This window comes from Clytia hemisphaerica, unplaced genomic scaffold (genome assembly GCF_902728285.1).
Source record: "Clytia hemisphaerica strain Z4C2 unplaced genomic scaffold, Clytia hemisphaerica genome assembly, whole genome shotgun sequence".
NCBI lineage: Eukaryota > Metazoa > Cnidaria > Hydrozoa > Leptothecata > Clytiidae > Clytia > Clytia hemisphaerica.
The window spans coordinates 54,804-67,750 of NW_027104551.1; the positions used below are offsets into that span (position 1 = coordinate 54,804).

The 12,947-nt window shown below is 33.4% G+C and overlaps 1 protein-coding gene across 1 annotated transcript; it reads right to left on the minus strand.

The window, feature by feature from the left end:
* Window positions 1-84: 84 nt before the first annotated feature.
* On the minus strand, window positions 85-11,108 carry LOC136822832 (uncharacterized). The gene is made up of 16 exons (XM_067079146.1): window positions 11,019-11,108; window positions 10,668-10,764; window positions 9,744-9,820; window positions 9,493-9,591; window positions 9,146-9,268; window positions 8,859-8,949; window positions 8,682-8,727; window positions 8,229-8,359; window positions 7,898-8,006; window positions 6,318-6,402; window positions 5,607-5,649; window positions 3,582-3,886; window positions 3,192-3,293; window positions 2,165-2,290; window positions 1,623-1,723; window positions 85-978 (listed from the first exon to the last, which is right to left on the minus strand). The coding sequence occupies exons 1-16, from the start codon at window positions 11,092-11,094 to the stop codon at window positions 865-867; spliced, it is 1,725 nt and encodes a 574-aa protein (XP_066935247.1). The 5' UTR covers window positions 11,095-11,108; the 3' UTR covers window positions 85-864.
* Between the last annotated feature and the right edge of the window lie 1,839 nt (window positions 11,109-12,947).

Sequence of the window (12,947 nt, forward strand, 5' to 3'; positions counted from 1 at the left end):
AAAAGCATTGTCATTAGTAAAACATAAAATGGATGATTTCCCCGTTGCGTTTGTACCAAAAAAGTGAATCAATAACACACTATAAAGCTTGTTACATTACTTCTCTTTAATGTCGTCTGTTCTATAAATTCTTGTTAAAAATTATACCAATATAAAAATGCGTTCTTATTTACAAAGTTATCAAAATCAAAAAAAAAAATTGAATTGTCCTTTTTGAAGAAAAGTTTAACCGTACAAAAACTTTCAGATAAATGTAGTGCTGGAAACTAATTTTAATTCTAAAGTCTGCGCGTATGTAAAAATTAATTTAAATTGACTTGCCAAGGACGAAATAACCACCTTCAACCCATACAAACAACATTTATATGTATTTTTATTTACTTGCCCTAAATACACCTTTTACCTATCAACTTTTAAAAGCGTGAGAAGGGTGGGCTAGAGTTTACAAGGAAGGAATGACGACAAAATGTCTGAATTTAGACGTCATTTTCTTGTAAACTCTATAGCAGTCTCTCAAAACCCGACCCGACCCGAAGTGTTGATAGGCGTATACAATAGTTTCAATGTGTCTTTTAATAACAACTAAAGCTTAGTGGACAAGATGGCTAATGACAAATTGAGGTGACAACATTTTGTTTGCAGTTAAATCTCTCTGGCCCATGCGCTCATTCGATTAATCGAGGCAATAAAAGTACAAAAAGTTGACATCGTACACTTGATTTTTGGATAGCCTACACATGATGATCAACTACAGCCTGTTTCTGGTCTAATGCACTGATCTCGATCTTTTTCAAGCTGTCACTCGAACAGTTTCATAAAGAAAATAAGAACTAATGAAGCGGAGTAAAATTCAGATCAGTGGTGCTATTTTGTAAACTTGACTCCAAGTGAACCACCGGGATGGTTTTTAACGAAATCTGAACGTGTTAATTTTCGTCGATCTATCAATTCACACATGATGCCATTTATAAGAGTATCCTACGAAAAAAGAAAACGTACATTATTTTACTACATTTCAACCAGCATTCGAAACAAAAACAATTGGCCACTAAAACAACACATTTCTGTTTCAATTTTTTAATTTTGAAGACTGGAAACTATTTCTGTTAAAATTTAGTGATACAGATATTCCAATTTCAGAATTTACGACTGATATCTTTTACAGTTAAATTTAATATAAAGTCAGTCAATATTAAGAATGCTTTGATATCGATCATCTGTTTGAACTCTCAGCCTTTTATAACAACTTAACAGCTCTGATTTACTTTTAAAAGACGCTACAATGGGCTCTTCCAGAAAAAAAACGTTCATAGGGGGTGGAAGATATATTGTCCAGGGGTATCGAAAAAATCCTGAAAAACAGTCATGTCCATGGGGTGAATTTGCAATGTCCAGGGGTAAATTTTAGTGTCCAGGGGGCCGATTTGATGCTTGTCCAGGGATAAAACGCGTGTCCATGGGGTGAAAAATCGAAATGTCCAGGGGTAGATCATTGAAAAAATAATATATCCTCCACCCGCTATTAACGAATTTTTTCTGGAAGAGCCCAATAGATCAAATAAAAGCATCTGAGTCTACTTCAATTAATGTATGTTTGGGAATTTTGAGGAAAACCGTTCAACCTGTAAAATGATACTGCTGGTTGGTATCCCACCCAATGGTTCAGTCAGATTTTGAACGTTATAGCAGATTGAATGGTTGCATTCTCTACCAAGGATAGAGTCTGAAAGAAAACACGAGAAACATTTATAGTTAATTCAGGTTACAGAATATTGGAAAAAAGATTTTTTAACGCACATATAATGAATATTTATCCTGGTAAATTTATTTAAAATTTAATTTCACGGTTCACAGCTCAAAATTCGAAAGTTTCACGGAATTCAATTTCGCGGCAGAGAGGAATTTCTGTTTAAAATATGGCTTATTTTGTCCCAAAAACACCAATTGTATTAGGTGATTTTTTAAATCATGAGATTATTCTTGTTTCGCGGAATTTAATTTCGCGGATTTGTCAAAAAGCTGCAAAATTAAATTGCGCGAAAATTTCTTCCCTTAAGGTAGCTCAAAAATGACCGTTTTGTCTTAGTTGGAGGGTGTTCATACACGCAAAGGAGATGAATAACAAAATAATAAATTTTATTAAGTTAATAAGTTAAAGAAATACCTTCTGACCCAATAAGAGCAAGAATTTTGATATTTTTCTTTTTCAAAAGCTGCATCGCACGAGTAACTTCATCTGTGTTTCCAGAATGGGAGATTAAGATGGCAATATCGTTATCACTCACTTTTCCTGATAAGCAAAAGAAACAAAGGTCAGTGCAGGTTCCTGGATGATGGTTTTAGATGATATGTTGATAAGGACTTTTAAAGGATATCAAAATTATTTTATATACTGTTTTAATAACAACCAATAATCTGTCCACTATCATCTAAATAATAGTTTATTCTTTAAAGTTGTCACATATGCGGAAAGGGGTCTGACCCCCCCCCCATTCTTAAATGATCCCCCCCCTTCTTGGCATCCCCCCGACCTTTAAAAATCCCCCAAGGGTTTTGGGCTATTTTTTTTATGGTAAAAAGGGAAGGGAAACAGTAAAGAAAATTAAGTCTGGCAAATATAATACCACTTTTTAGTGAAAATAAAGAATTTCCTTTCATGCAGACTAAATTTCATAACAGTGCTGGAAAATAATCTACAATATATGTAAGCCCCCCCTTCTTAAACGATCCCCCTTCTTAAACGATCCCCCTTCTTAAACGACCCCCCTCCTTGCTATCCCCCCCTTTTTAGTGAAAATTTCTGATCCCCCCCCCTTCTTCACTTTTTTGGAAGGTGTCCTTCCCTTTGAACTATGGTTGTTAACAATATTATCCAGATGATACTTGGCAGATTATACAAAAAACATCTAATTTTTTTGAAAGTATAAAGAAATATGTTTTTGCGAATTTTGAAATCCCAGAAAACAGCTTAAAATCATACAGCAAAGAAATAAATAAAACAAAAACATAAAAATTAAAAACCACAGTATCTATGGTTATCTATCAAAAGATAGTATCTATTGAAAATGAAATTAAATGATACCCTTTATTACAACAAAAATCTAAAACACGTCTTTTGGTTTGTTTTTTTTAAATTTATAATAAGACTTAAACTACTGTCGATCAATTATTATACTTATCCATAAAAATACCTAGATCACCATGAGCCCATTCTGTAGCATGCACAAACTGGGAAGGCACACCAATAGAGGATAAAGATGCAGCAAATCGAGTTCCAACAACTCCTGACTTCCCTAAACAGAAAAGGAAAATAGTAGATAACAGTAAAACCACAGCAAGAAGATATCAAACATTAAAAAAAATATCTACACATTTTCTAATCAGTATCACACCCATCCCAAATTTACAATGTTTACGAAACACTAATTGTTACGAAATACAATTTTAAGGTGCTTAAGATACCTTTTTTTATCTACATTTTTAGGATACAAAGCTGTTTTGTAACAGAGAATAGCACATCTCAAAAATGTATTATAAAAGAAATAAAAAAATTAAAAGTTCTGTTTGATGGACATCATTACCTATCCCAGAAACAAAAACATTCCCACCACAACTATCAATTTGATTCACAAATTCATCAACTGACTTCAAATTAAGAACTTGCTGTAACTCTTTAATTGAATTCAAATCAGACTGAATGCTCTCCAAAAATAATGATGGTTGAGTATCTGAACTTGAAGGTGGTGAGATGCTAGTATAAGTATTTGTCATGGCTTGGAAGTATTCAATTTCAGATCGCAACTGATGTTTTGATTCCAGATTGGGAAGTGCACCAAGGACCATACAGTTGCAAGCACCTGTTTTGTTTGACAGCTCTCCAAGTTTCCTAACATAAAATAAACATAAATAAAAGATTGATTTTACATTGAGTTTACATAGAAAAGTTAGGACTAAAGTAAGGTGTGTAATTAAACTTACTCTTTTAGATTTCGTTCACATGCTACGGTTCCGTTTTGCTCCAAAACGAAATAAAGCCATTATATAATAAGTTAAATCGAATTTTTACGTCACTTCTAGCCAATAGAATAGCTTCATTTCGATTGGAAGGGAAATGGAACCGTTACGTGTGAAAAGGGTCTAAGCATGGTTTCTGCCTACTTTTTCAGTCCCCCCTGAAAATGCAATTTTGCCCTTAAAGAAAACTCGCCCCTTAAATCGAACAAAAATTACCGATACCCCTTGTTAGAATGTCCCCCCTTAAAATGAAAAAAAAAAGGAGTCCCCCCTCAGATTTTTATTTTTAGAGTTTGACAATAACAAAGTACAACGATTGGTTTGATATCAATGCCATCAACATTATATTGGGTACATAATGATTGATATCCAACTAAATAAAATTCAGTAAAAAGAAATCATTGGAAATAAACTGGATCCTATAATCAAATGACACAAATAAAACTTGTTATGAATAAAACCAAACAAAAGATGCAGTATCTGGTATAACAGTTTTGTTTTGTTCATATCTTAGGCCTTGTAAATTATCTTTATCATTAGATTTGAACTGGGAATGTTTTCTGATTGTAGTCCTAGTTTAAGTTAGGTCAAGCGAGTGGTCTTCCCAAGTAGAGAATTTAGGCAGTAAAATACAAGTAAGATTTCATGCCTATGACATTGATTTTGGAAGTGACAGAGCTGAAAATGTCAAAGATCATTAATGTCAAAGATCATTGATGTCGACCAACTATTTCAAGAAAATCTTTGTACCCTTCAGCAAACAATTTTTACAATAGAGAGAGAGAGAGAAGAGAGGATACAGATTCATGGGCACCGGCGAGCCGTTTGAGTGGGGGGGGGGATATTTAGGAAAAAATGTCGAAGAAAATTTTTCACTTTTTACACACTCAAAACACCTTAAGACGTTATCTAATTGGGGAGAATAATAGTTTTTATGGTTTGATTTGGTCTGTTAAAAGTTGTTCTAATGTACATAACTTTCAATATAGCATGGTCTGCAAAATAGTGGGCATGAGATTGTGAGCACACAAACGGGAAAGAAGATATTATTAGACAAAGAAAATTATTATCAATAAAACCAAATGTTTTAGTCCCCCCTTTTTTCTTATTTTGGTAGATTCTTGCAGCCCTTGATAAAGAATTCCCCTTATTTAAAAAAAATGACAAAAAAGCCCCCCTTTTTTACAAGGCAATTTTTTTGCTCCCCCTTTTTTAAAAGGCAATTTTTTTGCTCCCCCCTTATTTTAAGGGGGGGCAGAAACCATTGAAGGTATATAACAGTTACAACGACAAACCTTTAGGTTTACCTAACCACTTCGTCCTTTTACTGCCTTTTAAGGTTTTGTCAAGTTTATAAAAAAATGTATGATTATGAATAGAAGTATTTAAAAAATAAACCCCCTTCCTAACCTGATACCCTTCTTTTGAGACAGTAACAAGAGAAGGTTAGGATGTGACTAATAAAAACTATATTTTATTTAATTAGCAGTCTGATGAGAAAAAAGCTTTTTTAAATATACGACTTTCAATTTCATCCCTAAAAAAGGGTGTCGATATTTAGAAGGTGATTGTGAGGTCAACTATATAATTACCATAGTTCTTCTTCAGACAAAGGGAAGCCATTGAAATGAATTCCTGAAATTGTTAGAGAAGTAATATTTTTAAATATACTTAATAATCAAGCAATAATGGCTAAATCTCAAACATTGTTAATCAAGGTAATTAGCCGTACTACCTTAAAGGTATAAGAAGTCTTTGTGTTCCATGCATGTGGATCTTTTCCAAATTTAGTGCTTTTAGGAGAGACAAATTTAATTTATTGTTCTACGGGAAGAACTTTAGAAATATATGCTAACTCAGGAAATGAGTAGCTTTAGATTGGGTAATCTGATCTAGGCAACAAGTAACTATAAGCTGAGAGTAATTGTTGCACTCTACCTCAGTATTTGATTTCTCAGGTTTAGCCCAACTAGTAAAGGATCCCCTCACTCCAGACCCTACCAACAGCTGAATACACTTACTTTTACTTACGACTTTCAGGTTGGATTCTTTAAAAATCACAGGATTATTTTTTTATATTTTAACATTGCGCATAGTATTTTTTTTTGGGCATTTCAAGGTCTCTGTGAAGAATTGTGAGACAGTGACATGGGTAAAATAGCAGAAGCAGAGACAGAAGTGGCACAAAATTTGTGTAAAAGAGCAGACTTTTAATACTATAAGTAGATGATTACAGTATCATGCTTTTCTGCACAAATTTTGCGTCCCTCTTGTCTATGCTACTGTAAAAGTGTGACACTTACCAGCAATGAGACCACCAAGGAAAGCATCACCAGCTCCTGTTGCATCCACTAATTTTTTTAATGGTCTGACCGGCACACTTACAAGCTGTGATGTGAAGATATAAAAAAATGAAGACTAGTTGGCTGTTGTAGGACAAAATGGATAAAATGGTTGAAATTATAACTTAATGCAAATAATACAAAAAATCCCTTCTGAAACAAAAGTGAATCTCTTAGGTGTGAGATCCTTTGTCAATGATTTCAGTGATTTTAATAATAATAATAATAATAATAAAGCTTTACAGGTTTGCAGGCCACCGTGAGACACATGGGCCTCTATAAACCGCTCGTACTTTTTACAATGATCTTTTTGAAATAGAGTTTTTTTCGCGGGCTCCCCCGGACTTTCCATTTTGTGTTGTCTTCCTTGATTTTAGCATTCATTTTTTCGGCTTCCTTACACCATTCTTTAATTATCTGTCTTTCATTTTTGGTCAAATCCTCTGTCACTCGGTAAGGAAAGCCTTTTTCTTTTGTTATTGCTTGCAACACTGTGTTCTTGTCCTCTTCGTTCGTAAATGTGACTTTGATTGGTCGGTATCTCGCTTTATCTTCTCTTTCTTTCGTAAATTTCCCGATCCGCTGCGTCTCGGTAATCTTTATATTCCTCAGATGGAGCCGCTGACCAATAATTTTGTCATGGATAAATTCTTCGTCCTCGATTTTTGTTTCTTCTTCAGTTTCATCTGTCGATTCATCAATCCCATGAAAAATTAGGTTGCGTGCTGTAGATCGAATCAGCTGCTCCTCCTGTTTTTTCTTTTCGAATCGCATCTCCAATGTTTTTCTCGATGTGTTTGGATGTGATTTTAGCGTAGCTCATTGGTGGTCTTTTCTCTTCTTTCTTTTCGATGATGCTTTCAATCTTCTTTTCAAGCGTGGTTATTCTGGTGTCGATAGTTTCTTTCATTTCGTTGACCATAACATTGACGTCTTGTGCTTTCAAATGGTTTATTTCTTCGTCCTGCCTTTTCATTATATTCTCACAAGCTTTGATTTCGTTTTTGAATCCTTCAATTTTTGATGTTTCATTTGAATTATACCTTTCCATTACCTGTGGTGCGATTTTGGTACAGTTTTGGCACTGGAAACTTCTTGATTTGTATGACAAGCATATCTGGATCTGGTAAAGTGGCAGTTCTGTACAAAGATAATGAACTAAACGGTGGCACTTCCTGCATTGTAGGGTATCTTTTAGTGCGTTTTCTTCATTTATGATGCACTTTGACGGGCTGCAAAAGTCGTTTATTGATGGTGATTTTTGATTATTTTCTTGAATTTTTTCCGCCATCTTTGTGCATTTTTCAGACGACAACCGTCCAGTTTTGTATTTGACGTCGAATAATAATAATAATAATAATAATAAGCACATTATTATGTCCCCACCAGCCAAATAAATGCTCAATCCTAGATTGAGTTTTAAAAACTCAATCCTAATATTTTTAGCAAAATTAAACTTTTTAAAAGCAGTCATCTAAGGGATTAAACTTTGTTCCTACATTTTTAATTAAGTAATATATTTTCAAAAACGTATCACTTACATGGTCTTTAGTACCAAGGATTGCATTTTTAGAACCATTTGTAATAGCCACCATTTCGGCATTGGTTAATTCAATCAAATACTTGACTACATCATCTGGCTTCAGATTGCTATAATTACGAGAGGAAAAATATTTTGTAAACTTCTTTTGAAATTTGAAATAAAGGTCTCCATTGACAATATGTTATTTCCACAGCATATGATCCAGGCATACAAAATTGGAAATTTTGATTGAGTGATTGAAAATCTCATTTCAGAAGTTTCAAGAGTTACTCTGATGAGAAAACACGAGGTAATCCAATACAGTTAAAACATAACACAACCTGCCTTACTCTTTCAGGTCTGGTCTGTTTATTGCTAAAAATTCTTCAGCTGCATGCAAAGTTGGTTTTATAATACTTGCATTACATAAAACTTTGTTCAATTCATCCATTGTTCCAAGCTTTGCTTCATCGAATGCAACCTGTAAAACAATCATGTGACTTATTGAAAAAGATCTTGTAAGTTGTCTTGAAAGTTGTAAGAGTCTTGGAAGTTGCAAAATGTTTCATTTACATTTACAGCTAGTATACAAAATAGAGTTCTAAAAAACAGGCTCTTTAATAAATGACAACGGACAGAGTTTGGTCATATCAAAAGTTTTAAAGTTCTAGTGAGGGTCACAAGAAAAACATAATTTTTTAAATACTTCCAGATGCTTCTCTAGATTGCAAATTACTGTGCATAAAACATCAAAAGTAAGATGAAAGAAAAAATGTTGTTTGAAAGACTTCCAATATACTTACTGAAGGTGATACATCTAAGTCAACAATTGACAAAATGTTTGACTTCCTAAAGAAAGTCAAGAAATTGATAGTCAAACAAAAAATGTCTCTTTCTTCTGATGTCATGGTCCAGGGGTGCACTAAAGTGTTCTTGTAAGTAAAGTATAATTAAAATTTGTCATAAAGTCTATATCTTACTTTGCTTGCATCAACAGCTCTGAAACTCCTTTCAAGGGGACTTGAGAAATTTCTGTTGTTAACATACTTGCTCTGGTATTGATTGCTTGTCCTGTGAAAGAAAAATAGAATCATAAACAAGAAATGTTACTTTTCACAATTCTATTGCAGTTTTACATGACAAAAATTTTTTGCCTTTAGACTAAACAACAAGCACAAATGTATTAAACTGGCATTTAAATGTAGTATTGAAAAATAATATAATAATAACAATTATAATAATATTTTACAAAGTAGAAAACTTTTACCAAAATTGTTTTTCACTGCATCCCCATTTATGAGGCTTGTTGCTCCAGGTGCCATGATGATAGATCTTTCACCATCGGGTTGTAAAAACACATATGATTCCGACGAAGTATACTCATCTTTCACTGAAAAATGTAGATAAAATTCATTCAGCTGTATCTTGAGTTGAATACAATTTATTGTACAGTAAAAAAAAAACATTTAAAAAAGAGCACAATTGATTATTATCATTGAAATTATTTTCAGTTGGATCAAGGTTTCAGTGTGATTAAGCAATCAGCCCAAAAGGGGACACTGGTGGCCTCTGTTATGTTCAAAAAACAGACAATTAATGAAAATATGTTTTTACCTACAACAAATTCATCGCTGATTTTCAAATTCTTTAGCTCTTTTCGAATCAACCTTCCTGCGTTATCATTTCCTTGTAATGCCATCAATCCGGTTGGCACTTGAAGATAACAATATATTTTTCATAGTACAGCGCTTTTCTTCAAGAAAGTAATTTTCATTATTATGTGCGTAAATAATATCAAAACCAAATGAAGTAGTTCTTATAAAACTGATCAAACATAATTATCAGTTTAAATTAATTGGAAATACCTCCAAAGAGTGATGCCCAAGCTAAATGATTCAAAGTCACTCCACCAACTATTGACTTTTCAAGTGTTTTTGTTGGACTGAAATAGGAATGTTAGGAAGAATGTTTATTGGCTTGGGATTATGGCGGTCTGTGATTAATGTTATCACAGTGAAATAAACTAGAATATTTGTAAAGTAGGATCAGTGCTAAAAGTAAGAAGAGGCAGGGAGGGATAATCCAAAGCGGAGAAGTGTAGGTTCCCCTACTTTTTAGGGTAGAAAGGGACACTTTGGTGGTACAAAATTCAATTATCTTGTATTGCCTTGCTTCTATTTATTTACTCACACCCATTAATTAACTTTTTAAATTATTATAATTAAATATTATATGATTATTAAACGTGGATTTAGAGTAGATAATATGTGACCCCCAAAGCGATTTGGAGTACATTAAAAATGAGACCGGTATTGGTGCGGTCATGCTTCTGCAGCTTTTGGACTGGTTATTGTGCGACTAAAAGCTGAAAAAAGCGGCCAGAAGACCGCACAGTACCGTATGGTCCGTGCGGACAAAGTGGCGACGAAAGTGGACGATGGTGCGGTCCCCGCTGTTTGTTTATATTTCTTTCGATTGTCGTAAGAATTTCAGCCTCGAGTTCAAACAAGCAAAACAATAAAAACAAAATGTCCGCACCATGACCGCACTGAATACCGCACTCATTCTAATGGTGCTCTTTAGTGATCGATCAAGTGCGTTTGAATGGAATTTCTAGGAGAGATTTTTGGATAATTTCTGGTAGATACAAAAGTATCATTTTACCGCACGGTAATCTTTTTGCCGCTTTTTTGCCGCGCATTTTATCGATCTGTCCGCACCAAGACCGGTCTCATTTTTAATGTACTCCAAATCCCTTGGGGGGTCACATATAGCTAACTTTTTTGTACCTCAGGAAAAAACCTTTAGTACCAACATCTGGTACAGCTTGAACTTTATGTATCTGATCCACTACATTGCTTCCACATCCCAAAACAAATCTATCATCTATGAATTTACAAGGGAGTAATGTAATAAGGTTTGAAGGACTGTATATAATATACCTTAATTTAATTAATTTTGACAGGGATTAAAAATTAGCAAATATGGTAAATCTTGAAGAAAATTAAATTCCAGCTGGATTGTTGAAAAAAATGTATTTAGCTATGAGGATTCAGAGGAATGGCTCACATTTCAACAAGGTAAGAGAGTTAAAAAACAACTTTTTTCAGGTAAGTTATGTTGACATATAACTGACTTACTTTTATTATGAAGTTGTTGAACAAAGCACCTATTGAAATCAATGCTTACTGGTTTCAGCTTCAATAATTTATTCATTTCAATATGTTAACCTATGAAATCAATTGATTTTTATTTTATTGACCTACCTGATTATCAAAACTAATCAATGAAACAAAAATTGAAACAATGAAACACATAAGACATCACTAGACAAAATAAAAACAAGCAACATGCTGAATGGACCTTAACTGTTGATCAAAATCAGATAAAAATAGAACAAATAGCAAGAGAGTGAGAAAGTGTAGTTTGAATGGATTACCATGAGTATAACAACTCAAATTAATATCGACCTGTTAAAGTGGTATGACTTATAATGGTAGATACTGGAGTGAATAAATATTTTAGCGTGGTTTCCCTATTGACGATAAAGGGTGATTTTCCCCAAAGTCCGAAAAAACCCATGTTAGGCACTTTTTGGCCCAAATTTGTCCATAGAATTATTTTTTCGAAAATTGTGCTCCATCAAAAATTAAATATCACCATTCAGGGCTGCAAATAAATATTTTTAGTCAATCGGACATCATGTCCGACAGAAATGAAATCCTGTCGGTCAAACTCAAAATCCTGTCGGTCATTCAGTGTATATTTTTTTTTAAGTTACGGAGAAAGCGAGTAGGAAAAATAAAAGTTACCTTTGAACAGTTTGTTACTGTAATATAACAGAGAAATTGATTCGATAAAAGTGATCTTAGAAACACCTTTGGAAGTTACGAAGAAAGCAAGTTGATAAAAGTTAACTTAGAAACACTCTTAAAAGTTAAGAAGAAAGCGAGTTGATAAAAGTTAACTTAGAAACACCCTTGAAAGTTACGAAGAAAGCGAATTGATAAAAGTGACCTTAGAAACACCCTTGGAAGTTACGAAGAAAGCAAGTTGATAAAACTTAACTTAGAAACACTCTTAAAAGTTAAGAAGAAAGTGAGTTGATAAAAATTAACTTAGAAACACTCTTGAAAGTTATGAAGTAAGCAAGTTGATGAAAATGGTCTTAAAAAAACTCTTGAAAGTTACGAAGAAAGCGAGTCGATAAAAGCTTAACTTTGAAACACCCTTGAAAGTTACGAAGAAAGCGAATTGATAAAAGTGATCTTAGAAACACTCTTGAAAGTTACGAAGAAAGCGAGTCGATAAAAGTTAACTTTGAAACACCCCTTGAAAGTTACAAAGAAAGCAAATTGATAAAAGTGATCTTAGAAACAAAGAAGGTTACGAAGAAAGCAAGTTGACAAAAGTAACTTAGAAACACTCTTAAAAGTTAAGAAGAAAGCGAGTTGATAAAAGTTAACTTTGAAACACCCTTGAAAGTTACAAAGAAAGCGGGTTGATAAAAGTGATCTTAGAAACAAAGAAAGTAACAAAGAAAGCAAGTCGATAAAAGTTAACTTAGAAACACCCTGAAAGCTACAAAGGAAGCGAGTATTAAAAGAATAGGCCAAGTAAGAGACAGGGGTGTAAGAGATATATTTAACTCTCAAGTTAATGGTTTATTTCTTTTTTCATTCCGACACAACGCTTATTTGCAGCCCTGCCATTTTATATCAATTATGCAAAGTATAAGAGAAAATACCAAGTCAATCACGAGAAATGCTCATTTTCCCTAGGGGAAACAACAAATTAAATTGGTCTCGCCTAAGTATGACAAAAAGGAATTTTCCAAATTAAGAAAATCCGACTTTTACAGCCAAAAAAAAATTCCAGAAAAAAAGGCTTTTTAGAGAACCTTGCTTTCTATCTTTGTCCAAAAAATTAGAAAAAACTAATAAAGCAATTCCACACAAAGTCCAAAAAAACCCATTTTTAGGCATATTTTGGCCCATTTGGGCTTCATCAGATTTTAAATATTACCATTTTACAACAGAGCAAAAAATCAGAAAAAAATATCAATCCAA